Here is a 12,810-nt window from a genome sequence, read left to right as displayed (position 1 = left end):
TACTATTTCCTCCATTGTGGATTACAAGTTATTTTACTGCATTTATCAATAGCTCTTCTTTTCCTCAAGTACAAAGCATTTACTCAATTCCACCTTCCTCCATCCTCACAGCCACAATCAAGGCACTTGTCTGCCTTCTGTACATGGCTGGGCTCATTTCTTCCCATTATCTTTACTGCATTCAATGTGGATTTTAACATTCCTGCCTTGAAGTTCTCTAAATCTCTTATGTCTTACGGTATTTATTTTTCACTCTACCTTCCAGATCCAGGAGTTTCAAATGATGAGAAGATCTCAATTTGGAATTTCTCCTGTCCCTGAGCACATCTTCTTCTTTTTTTTTAAAGATTTATTTATCTATTCATGATAGACACAGAGAGAGAGGCAGAGACACAGAAAGAGGGAGAAGCAGGCTCCATGGCGGGAGCCCGATGCGGGACTCAATCCCGGGACCCCAGGATCGTGCCCTGGGCCAAAGGCAGAAGCCAAACTGCTGAGCCACCCAGGGATCCCCATGAGCACATCTTCTTAAGTTTCCATCTCACTACATTAATCTGTGCATGAGCAACATTAATCCTTTCAAGTTTCTTAGAACTGAGCCTTCACTGTCTTAACTCCCCTACTTTGTGGCTCACCATTTCAATAATGCCACCAATAACATCTCTGATTCTCTGGCTAATTCTTATTTTTTACCAAATTGCTTGTCAAATCCTAACATTCAATTACTCCATTCTTTCTTTCAGGTTAGTAAGAAATTAGTAAGACAAAGCCAATTAATTCCATCATCAATTCATGGAAATTAGTCCTTCACACTACTACCTGAAAAATTTTACTTATTTTTCAGTATCATGATATTACATTTTTCACTATAATTACTCTAACCTCTTCTGTGCTTCTTTGGCTCCCTTCCTTCATCCTCCAATTTTTACTTTACTAAGGAAAAAGCAATAATAGCATAATAGCTTTATTTGTGACAGCCAAAAAAGAGGGAACTCAAACATCCAACAATTGATAAATGGATAAACGAAATTTGTATATACATACAATGGAACAAAAAAGAATGAATGCTACACTGAATGCTACATGCTACAACATGGATGAATTTTGAAAACATGCTAAATGAAAACAGCCTGTCACAAAATGCCACATCATGTATGATTCCATTACATGAACTGTCCTAAAAGGCAAATCTACAGAAATATAAAGCAGATTAGTGGTTGCCAGGGGCTGAAGGGAATGACTGCTAATGGGTAAAGGGTCTCTTTTTGGGGTAATAAAAATATTTTGGGGGCAACTGGGTGGCTCAGTGGTTGAGCATCTGCCTTTGGCTCAGGTTGTGATCCCGGGGTCCTGGGATTGAGTCCTGCAACAGGCTTCCTGCGGGAAGCCTGCTTCTCCTTCCACTATGTCTCTGTCTCTGTGTCTCTCATGAATAAATTAATAAATAAATCTTTTTTAAAAAAGAAAATATTTTGGAATTAGTGATGGAATTGGTGATGACTGCACAACTCTGTGCACATATTAAAAAACCGGGATGCCTGAGTGGCTCAGCAGTTGAGTGTCTGCCTTTGACTCAGGGCCTGATCCCGGGTCCCTAGATCAAGTCCCACATTGGGCTTGCTGCATAGAGCCTGCTTCTCCCTCTGCCTGTGTCTGTTGCTCTCTGTATCTCTCATGAATAAATAAAATCTTAAAATAAATAAATAAATAAATAAAACCACTGAATGGTATACTTCAAAAAAGTGAATCTTATGGTATGTGAAGCATTTCTCAATTAAAAATGGGAGGAAAACTAAGGATCTACTTTAAACAAATAGGAAAAAGAAGTAAAATTTTAAAAATTTTATCATTAGTTCATTAAATTTATTCTTACTAACCTTCATCTCACAAGATACAATGAAATCTTGCAGACTACCCAAAAATGCTATTTAATGAACTGCTCTGCATTCCACAGGAAGCACCTTGCTTCTAGGATTCTTTCGTTTTAATAAAATTTCTCTGCATTATCCTGGATTCTACACAGATTAAAGATCAAAAAGGCTGTCAGCATCATAATGATATAGAAGTTAAGAGCAGACTCTGAATTCAGAATGTCTAGATTCAGAGTTTGGCTACATACTAATTGTGTAGCCTTAGTCAGTTATTGAACTGTTATGTGCCTGAGTTTCCTCATCTTTATAAAATGAAAATAAGAAGTGTAACTCTTAGGGTAGGTTAAAGACTAAAGAATCTACCATATGCTTGGAACAGTCCCGGTATATAGCAGGAATTCCATAAATGTTAGGAGTTACTACTGTTTTCATCTATCTGTCTGCAGGGAACCCTAGTAGGTAGGTAGGTAGGTAGGTAGGTAGATAGATAGATAGATAGATAGATAGATATAGATTAGACAGATAGATAGATAGATAGATAGATAGATTGATTGATTCTGTGGAAGCTAGGACTCAGTATGTAACACTAGATAAGCAGGGTGATTCCCAAAAACACTATTACTTTACTTCTGGAATTCAATATATATCAGGTCCAAATAAAGAATTTACTACAAGAAGAGCATCTAACATTATATCTTATAAACAGAAGGGATTCAAATAATTTGTTGGATAAGTGAAGAGACAAAAAATGGGAGAAAAACAAAAAATTCTGGGAAATGACTTATCTTTTCTTCCTCATGATAATTTAAAAAGGGAACCAAAGATTAAAAAGACAAATTTGAAATTCTTTAGAGTACTATAGCTCATTTCACTATAGTTATCATCAAGGGAATCAACAGAATTTTAATTATTATTCATGTCGGTAGGAGAAAATCTAGAACAACTTAAAAGCTTAAATAAACTTAAAAGTTTTTAAATTAGTACAAGGAGAAAAAGAAAAGAGGATTTCTGATCGTGATGCAGCTGAATTCACTCTGTTCTGTTACAAGGCAGAGATGCTGGGATAGGTTAAGATTTATCCTCCTGTGGAAACATCAAACATATAGGAAACACTATTTCTCATGTTAAAATGGTAGCATAATTTCTACTTGCCAGTGCTCAAACTAATCTGAAGCCAAATTGTGAACACCAGAAAAACTTCCACCTTTTAGCCTCTTATTTCAAGAAATGTACACAGTACTGGTGTAGGGATGTGTGGGACTCCATTCCAGCTGATGAGATGTAAAGGAAAAGGCTTACAGGGGATTTGGAAGGAAAAACTTCCTCCTTGAAAGAGCTCAGAACACAAGAGAGCCTCTCTGATCCCGGGTTCCTGCTCTGAGGTGTCCTATGAAAGCATACAGATCTGCTGCAGTCATGACAGAAAAGCCAAAAGGATTGCAGAGCTCCACCCCAGCATATGACACCTTTGAGCTGTAGGACCAATGTTAAAATAATTTACTCCATGCTTCTTGTTATAGGAGAGGAAAATAAAATTCCTACTTGTTTGGGCAACTTGTGATTAGGTGTTTTTTCTTTCTTTCCTTTCTTTCCTCTCTTCCTTTCCTTCCTTTCTTTTCTTTCAAGATTTTATCCATTTATTCATGAGAGACACAGAGAGAGAAGCAGAGACATAGGCAGAGAGAAAAGCAGGCTCCCTACAGGGAACCTGATGCGGTACTCAATCCCAGGTCCCCAGGATCATGTCCTGATGCCCTGGGCCAAAGGCAGGCGCTCAACAGCTGAGCCACCCAGGTGTCCTTTTTTTTTTTTTTTCCTCCTTTGGTATTTTGTTTTTCTGTAGCTAAAAACAGCTGTAATTCTTATAGATCTCCTAGATTTATTCTCTAATTTTTCTCATCTTCCTCTTATATTTTCCATCTTTGTTCTTATTCGCCTTTCTAGAGATTTCTTCATCTTACAACACTTACTTATATGGAGAGACAAACATACACATATATATTTATATTTTCTGCTTACTATTTTACTATTTTAATTATTTTAATTTAATACCAAAAGCTCTATCTTGTGCTCAATTAAGACTTTTGTTTTGTACAGTCATGAAACAAAAATGGACTGTCTTATCTCTGTAAATTATAGTCATTTTCAGGTTTTCATCTGTTCTCTGCACTGCTTGAGTTCCTTTTGGCCATTTTTACTATTCCTGTTAGAAGCTTTCTTCCAATATTTGGTTATTCTTTATCTATCTATCTATCTATCTATCTATCTATCTGATTTTACTTATTCATGAGAGACATAGAGAAGCAGAGACACAGGCAGAGGGAGAAGCAGGCTCTGTAGAGGGAGTGTGATGCGGGACTCTATCCCAGGACCCCAGAACCATGACCTGTGCCAAAGGCAGATGTTCAACCATGGAGCCACTCAGGTGTCCCTTAGCTATCCATTTATATTTAAGACTTAAGAACTCCTAAGATGTCAATACTATCCAAAGCAATCTATGAATTCAATCTCCATCAAAATCCCAATGTGTTTCAGAAATAGAAAAATGTACCCTGAAATTAATATGAAATCTCAAGGGATACTGAATAGCCAGAACAATCCTAAAAAGGAAAACAAAGGGGATCCCTGGGTGGCTCAGCGGTTTGGCGTCTGCCTTTAGCCCAAGGCATGATCCTGGAGTCCTGGAATCGAGTCCTGTGTCGGGCTCCCTGCATGGAGCCTGGTTCTCCCTCTGCCTGTGTGTCTCTGCCTCTCTCTCTCTCTCTCTGTCTCTCATGAATAAATAAAATCTTTAAAAAAAAAAAAAAAAAAGGAAAAGAAAGTTAGAGGTCTCACACTTCCTTATTCCAAAACTTATTACAAAGCTACAGTAATCAGGGGATCCCTGGGTGGCGCAGCAGTTTGGCGCCTGCCTTTGGCCCAGGGCGCGATCCTGGAGACCCGGGATCGAATCCCATGTCGGGCTCCCGGTGCCTGGAGCCTGCTTCTCCCTCTGCCTATGTCTTTGCCTCTCTTTCTCTCCTTGTGTGACTATCATAAATAAATAAACAAAAATTAAAAAAAAAAAAAAGCTACAGTAATCAAATCAATATAGTATAAATTGGCATAAAGTTGGACATAAATACCAGTGGAAAAGAAAAGAGCCCAGAAACAAATTCTCACATACATGGTCAAATGATTTTTGACAAGGGCACATATCAAAAGTTTCTATACAATGGGAAAGGACGGTCTTTTCAGCAAATGTGGCTGGGAAAACTGGATATATACACGCAAAAGAATGAAGCTGAACCTTTACCTTACACCATACAGAAAAATTAACTCAAAATGGATCAGAAACCTCAACATAAGGGCTAATTATAATTATGAATTTTAGAGGGCAACAGAAAAAAAGCTTCGTGACACTAGATCTGGTAATGATTTCTGGGATACGATACCAAAAGCACAGGCAACAAGACGAAAAAATAAGTAAGCTAGACATCAAAATAAAAACTTTTGCACAAAGGATATAATCAACAGAGTGAAAAGGGAACCCGTAGAATAGAAAAAAATATCTGCAAATCATGTAATCATGTATCTAATTAGGACTGATACTGGAAATACATAAAGAACTCCCACAACTCAACAACAAAACAAACAACCCAATTAAAAAATGGGTAAAGACTTAGACATTTCTCCACAGAAGAAATAGGAATGGCCAATAAGCACATGAAAAGATGCTCAACATTAGTCATGGGGAAATGCAAATCAAAACCATGAGATACCATTTCACACTCATCAGGATAGCTATTATATAAACACACACACAGAAAGTGTCAGGAAGGATGAGGAGTAAAGGGAACTCCTGTGTACTGCTAATAGGAATGTAAAAGACTGCTGATACGGAAAACAGTATGGCAATTGTTTAAAAAATGAAATACAGAATTACCACATGATTTAGTAAGTCCACTTCTGGGTTTACAGTCAAAAGGAGTAATATCAGCATTAATCATGATAACAAAAAGGTAGAAACGATCAACCACTGGTATCCACTGATAGATGAACAGATAACAAAATATGCAATATTATTTAGCCTTATTTAGCAAGGAAATTTTGACCTATGCTACAACGTGGATGGACCTTGAAGACATTATGCTAAATGAAATAAGCTTGTCACAAAAGGACAAATGTTGTATAATTCCATTTATTTGAGGTTCCTAGCGCAATCAGACTCCTAGAGAAAGAAAGAAAGAATGGTGGGTTTCAGTGGATAACGAGGAGACTTGGTTTCTCACTGAAGGGCCTTTAAGTATCAGTACCCAAAGGTCTTTCCTCTGGTCAACTTTCCTCAGGGAAAAATACCGTCATCTCCAGGCGGGCTCCTCTTCATAGGGTATTAAATGATGTAAGTTCAATGTTTATTGCCTGTAATTTCATCCCCTGATAAAAATACAAGCTGCTTAAAGACAAAGTGTTTTTTCTGCTATATTCCTAAAGCCTAGAAAAGCATAAATATAAACAAGTACTCAATAAATATTTGAATGAATGAATCAAAAAATTATGGAGCACTCAATATGTCAAGAATGATGTTATTTTGCAATTATAAACTTAAGTAAACCTTAAATTACTACATGTGTGACAGTACTCCAATTTTACCAATGAGGTGAGGTACAGGAAGGTTAGGTAACCTATCTGTATAAACTAAGGCACAGCTAGGATTCAAACAAAGGGCCTGTGTAACTCCAAGGTCACTTATATATTATAGCACCTTCTACAGAGAAATTGTGTAGTGTTTGTCACTGAGAATAAGGCTCTAAATGCTCATGATAAAATCTATGAGGTATGGTTTGCTGTATGTTGTCCTCATCAAATGTAATTTCAAGAGTAAAAAGCCTGAAAGAGTGAGTTTGGAGGGGGAAGTGAATCTCTGCTATACTCAAAACACAGGTACTGATGCAAATGTATTACAACTAAGCAGGAGGAAAATCTCCCAAGACAAAGAAATGGCTGGCAGAAAAACAGCTGGTTAAGTTGTCTAATTCTAATTAACAAAGAATTACTATTTTCACCAGGACTCTGCCTCTTTATGACTCCTGTACTTACGCTCCTCAGACATAAAAGTAAATCAGCAAGGAATATTAGAAAGTACACTAACTAGTCTTTAGAGGTATGAATTCGAGTCCTAGTACTGATATCTGGCAGTATGCTCTGGGATAAGCCATATGAAGAAGACAATAGTTTATTAATGGTTATTATCAAATTTCCAAATTTATTTTAGAAATGCAAACTTAACTTTTAAGATTTAATGTGCCCTTTAAAAGCAAGTAGATTACAAAATTAGAAATTTAGTTTAGGAGTCTATCAAAATACATGCCTAAAAAACTGGCATTTGAAAGCAAATGGTAACCTGACCATTTGTAATTTAGGGCTAGATTCCTGTATGATTAGTGATTACAGCTGAAGCTAGCTTTTACAGAGACAGGCACTATGTGCAGTGGTGAGCAGCATAGGCTGTGAAGCCTGACTACTAGATTTCCTACCAGCATGTTCATCATGGAACCTGAGTGACTTACATGAGGAAACTGATGCCAGTAGTAACTACTACGTCATAGTATTAAGAACAATTACTAACTACTCTCTAAATTTTACAATGATGCTCAAGGTTTGATACAAAAGCCTAAAGGCACTATTAAAACAGTAGAGCTAAGCAACTTTGAACTATTTATTTATTAAAGATTTTATTTATTTATTCATGAGAGACACAGAGAAAGAGGCAGAGACATAGCAGAGGGAGAAGCAGGCTCCCCACCAGGGTGGGGGGGAGGTGCGATGGGGGACTCAATCCCAGGGCCCTGGGATCACTGCCCTGAGCCAAAGGCAAGGCAGATGCTCAACCACTGAGCCACCCAGACTTCCCTGAGCTATTTAAGTATTATAAATTACTATTAAGAAAGCAAAAACCAATCTGGGGCGGGGGGGGGGGGTTGTTCTGGAAAAAATACATTTATAAATTTCACCCCATTTCCTAATATGGTAACTAGTTTCCTAACCTCCACAACTAAATGTTTTCCCTCTCTCTCTTTTTAAAATAAGTTTTTTATCAGAGTAGTATTTTTAAGTTTATACACCTCTTTTCCTTTACTCTGGATATTTTCCAACTTACAAAATACCATATACTACTGTAACAAGTGAAACAAAATTAAGAAGTATAATAAAGACAAATGTAATTCACCTTCCCCTTTCTCATCTCATCCTCTAAGAGAAACAATATTACCAGTACAAATGCTCATGATAAGTTCATGTTTTTATTCTCAAAATTATAACAGATATGATACTCAAAAGCTTACCTCCAGATATATTGATGGTGGATTATGCTCCCCACCAAACTTGTCCAATAGGGCTTCTATATGTTCCTGTGTCAACTTAATCATTTGTTTGATATTCCACACCTGAAAAATATTTTAAAGGAATATAAAAAAAATCATTTAGGATATGAATTAGAATATTTTTATTAAAATATTACAGTAACTGCCAATGTTCCTTGAAATTTAGGGCTTAGAGACCTGTGAGATCATTTAATATAGTAATTTTTCCTATTTATTATTAAACATCTTAAAACTCTTTTCTATACTAGAAATACAATAAATTCTCAACTGTAAAAATTCAAATAATACATAAGTATTCAGAATAAATGATGAAAATCTCTTTTTACCTACCCCATGTTCCTGGGTCCCTTGCCAAAAACTTAAGTGCTATTTTTTTTAGTGCTATTTTTTTTTAATTAGGATGTTTGTTATGCATCCTTTCCACATTTTATCTCCTTTTAAGTAAATATCATAATTCACACACATATAAAATCTACAAATACATATATGTACAAATTTATTATATGTAAGAAATATTTTTAACATTTGCTTTTTTCACTGAACAACATGCCTCAAAAATTCTTTCAATGTCAATACATACATATTTTACTTCTTTAAAATGACTGTTAAAGGATAAAATAATAAAGTGGTTAAGTACAGATACATTCATTTGGTAATATTACGACACTGCTTATTTTGATGATCTTCAAACTTCAACAGCAATCTAATAGTGGGTGGACATGGATGATTTTAGGAGAAACAATTTCCAGATTCTCAAAGTCTTTATATATTCTTCCTAACTGATCTGTTTGAAAATTAGTTCTCTTTTTCTCCTTTCCCTTTAAAATCACATTATAATTCTCCACTCTATAAAAGAAAGGCAAAATTCTTAACCATCTCAAATCCTACTAAGGTGCATTGTTCTGAGACCTATAAACTTCAAAGTAACTGACAAACAAGAGGGAAAAATCGTTTGAGAGAAAAGAAGAGGGGAGGGGATAATTAAAATCAAGACTTTATCAATGAAACAAATTCTTGGCAGGATTCCAAGCCTCATCCATTTACTTATCCAGCCAGCCAGCCAGCCAGCCTAGAATTCAGAAGTTGAATGGTTATAGAGTATAGGCACATATTACATGTTTCTTTTATAAGTCAGTTTTTTTTCGCTTTGGTGAAGAATGAGTCCCAATTTATCTGAGTGGTTAGAGAACATGTTTTGCAATTACACTACACGCTAGATACTCTATGAGCTGCATAGAGTATGCATTTAGATTCCAAATCTAAATCTGGAATCCTAAGGTATGACCAAAAATGAACAGCATAAATATATACTAGAAACTATGGCCTTTTAAACTACTGCTATAATTTAAAAATGTACAAGAGAGAGTAGATAGGTGAACAAGGGGGCTTCAAGACGTTTGGCTTAATAATTCTCTTACTAGAGGAGATTTAGTTTATTCCATTTTTCTCCACTTCCAACAATGTTTCAATGAATAGTCCTGAGCTGCCTTTCTGGGCAAGGGTACAAGTTTCTCTTTTAGATATCAAGGCACAGGATTCCTGAATTCAAAGTTACGTGCCCTAAAATGTTTAATAAATGTGTCAAATCGTCTTTCAAAAGAAGAAAAGTACTAAGCCACACTCCCATTAAGAGGGTGTAAGTACATCCTTATGCCCTTTTCCTCATAATTCCACCAACACTGCATATTACCAAAAGTTGAAACTTTGGCCAATCTGAAGGGGAAAAGGTGATCTTGTTGTCTACATTTCTATTTTCCAGAAAACTGAACATTTTTCATTTTCATTGGACATTTACATTTCTCTTTGGAAAATTCCCTATCCATATTTTTTATTCTATTTTTTTCTTGTTAATTCATAGGTACCCTTTTACTCTAGATATTTTAGATTATTAATCTTTATTCTCCTCCAAATGTTACAATCTTTTATTGCTTTTCACTTTATGTCTCATTTGTCATACAAAATCTAGCTACTCTAAGTTTGGTCTATAGACGATTAGCAGCATAATCTTCGGGAAGGATGTTAGAAGCCCCATTTCAGACATACTAAACTTCGACAAAATGATTCATATTAAAATCTGAGAAGCAATGATAGAATTTTCCTTTTCTTTCTATGGTCAGAGATCACAACATTTTCCTTTATGACTCCATGGCTAACTTTTCATATTCCCCCAAAAGTGTTAGTTGCCTTCTTTTCTGTAGGTATGCTTATTCCCCAGGTGATCTTATTCTATCTTGTGGTTTTATATGTCAAATATGAACTGATGAAGCCCAAATTTTTAAAGCCAGCTGTCCTCTCAACTCCAGATTCTTTTTGTCCAAATGCCTACTGAACATCTCCACTAAGAAAACGAAAAAGACATCTCAAACTTAACATGTTCAAAGACTAACTTCTGATCTAACCCACAATACCCCATTTTTTTCCTGTAGTCTCTTTAGCTCAGAAAATGATAAACTCTTTTTTTTTAATGATAAACTCTTTATGATGAGTTCATTGCCTACTTAGGCAGAACTGCTTTTGATATCCTAAAATTGATTATGTTTTTTCATGTCTATTAGCTGCTTTAAGATCAGAAACATGCTCTATTCATCTTTTGTTTCCTTGTCATCACTTATCTTGGGTCTTACTCATAAAAAGTATTCAATTAGTGTTGATGCTAAGATTCAAGCTGTCTCTTTAGGGGAAGAGAGAAAAAACTAATCCTAGTTTAGTGATTCTTTCCAGGCCAGCAAATTGAAGACTTTATAACCCACAGCTCTGCCCCCCACCTTTTTAAAGTTCCATAGATAAAACTCATGTGCAGTTAGTATAAAGAATCACTCCCTCAAGGGATGGAAGAGAGAAAGGAAAAAGAAATTGGATTAGAGAAGGAGAATGAGCATGAGAGAAATGAGGGAACGGAGCTGACTAAAACTGATGAAAATAAATTTTTTTTGCGGGGGAATAGAAAATGATAGGTTTAGTGAGAAGGCAGGGTGAGATCATTAACATCCAGAAATAAGATTTCTTACCTCTTCAAACAAAAGTAATTTAATATCCAAAAAATGAAGAAAAATCACTATGAGGTCTGGTTGAAATTAGAGAAGATGAGTCTGGGAGAAAAAATTATTTCAGATTTCCCCAGAAGATTAAGAGAAAGAACTCTGATGATACTTATAAAATCAAAATACATTAAAAAGTAGAATAAGGGGCACCTAAGTGGTTCAGTCGGTTCAGCATCCAATTCTTGATTTGGCTCAGGTCACAATCTCAAGGTACTGAGACTGAGTCCTGCAACAGGCTCTGTGCTCAGAGGGTGTCTGCCTGGGATTCTCTCTCTCCCTCTCTTTTGCCCCTCTCCCCTCGCTGTACTCGTGTGTGTATACCCATGTGTTCACTATCTAAAAATAAATTTTTTAAAAAGGTAGAATAAGATATTGTAAAACTAAGAGGAGATCCATAGTTTTGGCCTTAAAATGTTTTCTTGGAAAAAACTGAAGAAAATCTGTTTCAACAAATTAAAAACAAAAACAATTCAAGAAACGTACTAGAAGGGACGCCTGGGTGGCTCAGTGGTTTGGCGCCTGCCTTCAGCTCAGGGCATGATCCTGGAGTCCTGGGATCGAGTCCCACATTGGGCTCCCTGCAGATGGAACCTGCTTCTCCTTCTGTCTGTGTCTCTGCCTCTCTCTCTCTCTGTGTCTCCCATGAATAAATAAATAAAATCTTTAAAAAGGGGCGGGGGGGGGGATACTAGAAGATCTCCTGTCCTATTTCATCTCTTTAGTGGACCACAGCAATTAAAACCACGTAATCGGGCAGCCCGGGTGGCCCAGTGGTTTATCACTGCCTGCAGCCTGGGGTATGATCCTGGAGACCCAGGATCAAGTTCCACGTCGGGCTCCCCACACGGGGCCTGCTTCTCCCTCTGCCTGTGTCTCTGCCTCTCTCTCTTTCTCTATGAATAAATAAATAAATAAATCGTTAAAAAAAATAAAACCACGTAATCTTAGTAAACAATTGACCATTTCTAGGGACTTTTATTATCATTTTATTATTCATTATTATTTTATTATCAACAGGTGATAGTATATAAAAAAGGAAAGTCTCCCAAATTCATTTTATGAAACTAGAATCTAGATGTCCAAACTTGACATAGAAAATATACAAAGAAAAAAAGAACACAATAATCCAACCTGTGAGGATAGAAAAAACTCTTTTTTTTAAGAGAGGGAGAGAGACAGAGAAAGAGGCAGAGAGAGAGAGAGGGGCAGGGCAAGGGGAGAGGAAGACAGAGAATCTTAAGCAGGTTCCATGCCCAGCACAGAGCCCAATGCCAGGCCTGATCTCATAACCCTGAGATCATGACCTGAGCTAAAAACAAGAGTCGAATCCTTAAAAAAAAAGAGTCAGACGCTTAAGTAACTGAGCCTCCCAGGCGGCCTGGATAGAAAAACTCTTGTTTTTTCCTTTTCCTATCACTCCGTATCTCCCTCTTGCTCTTTCTCTCAAATTAATGCTAGTCATTCATCAGGAATCCAGTAAAATAATACTTTTAACAAATCAAAGGAGAAAACTACAGGACTAGTCTAATAGATGCC

General features: G+C 36.5%; 1 protein-coding gene across 3 annotated transcripts in view; it reads right to left on the bottom strand.

Annotated features, from left to right (window-relative positions):
- The window catches only part of BRAF (B-Raf proto-oncogene, serine/threonine kinase), a 177,857-nt gene that overhangs the window by 86,879 nt on the left and 78,168 nt on the right, over positions 1-12,810 (bottom strand). For all 3 annotated transcript variants that reach the window (XM_025982226.2, XM_072762861.1, XM_025982227.2), the window contains exon 2: positions 8,195-8,296. In XM_025982226.2, the coding sequence (XP_025838011.1) occupies positions 8,195-8,296 (102 nt within the window). The remainder of the gene's footprint in view (positions 1-8,194; positions 8,297-12,810) is intronic.

The sequence above is a fragment of the Vulpes vulpes genome, chromosome 7, assembly GCF_048418805.1.
Source record: "Vulpes vulpes isolate BD-2025 chromosome 7, VulVul3, whole genome shotgun sequence".
Taxonomy (NCBI): domain Eukaryota; kingdom Metazoa; phylum Chordata; class Mammalia; order Carnivora; family Canidae; genus Vulpes; species Vulpes vulpes.
This window is presented reverse-complemented; position numbering and strand designations above follow the sequence as displayed.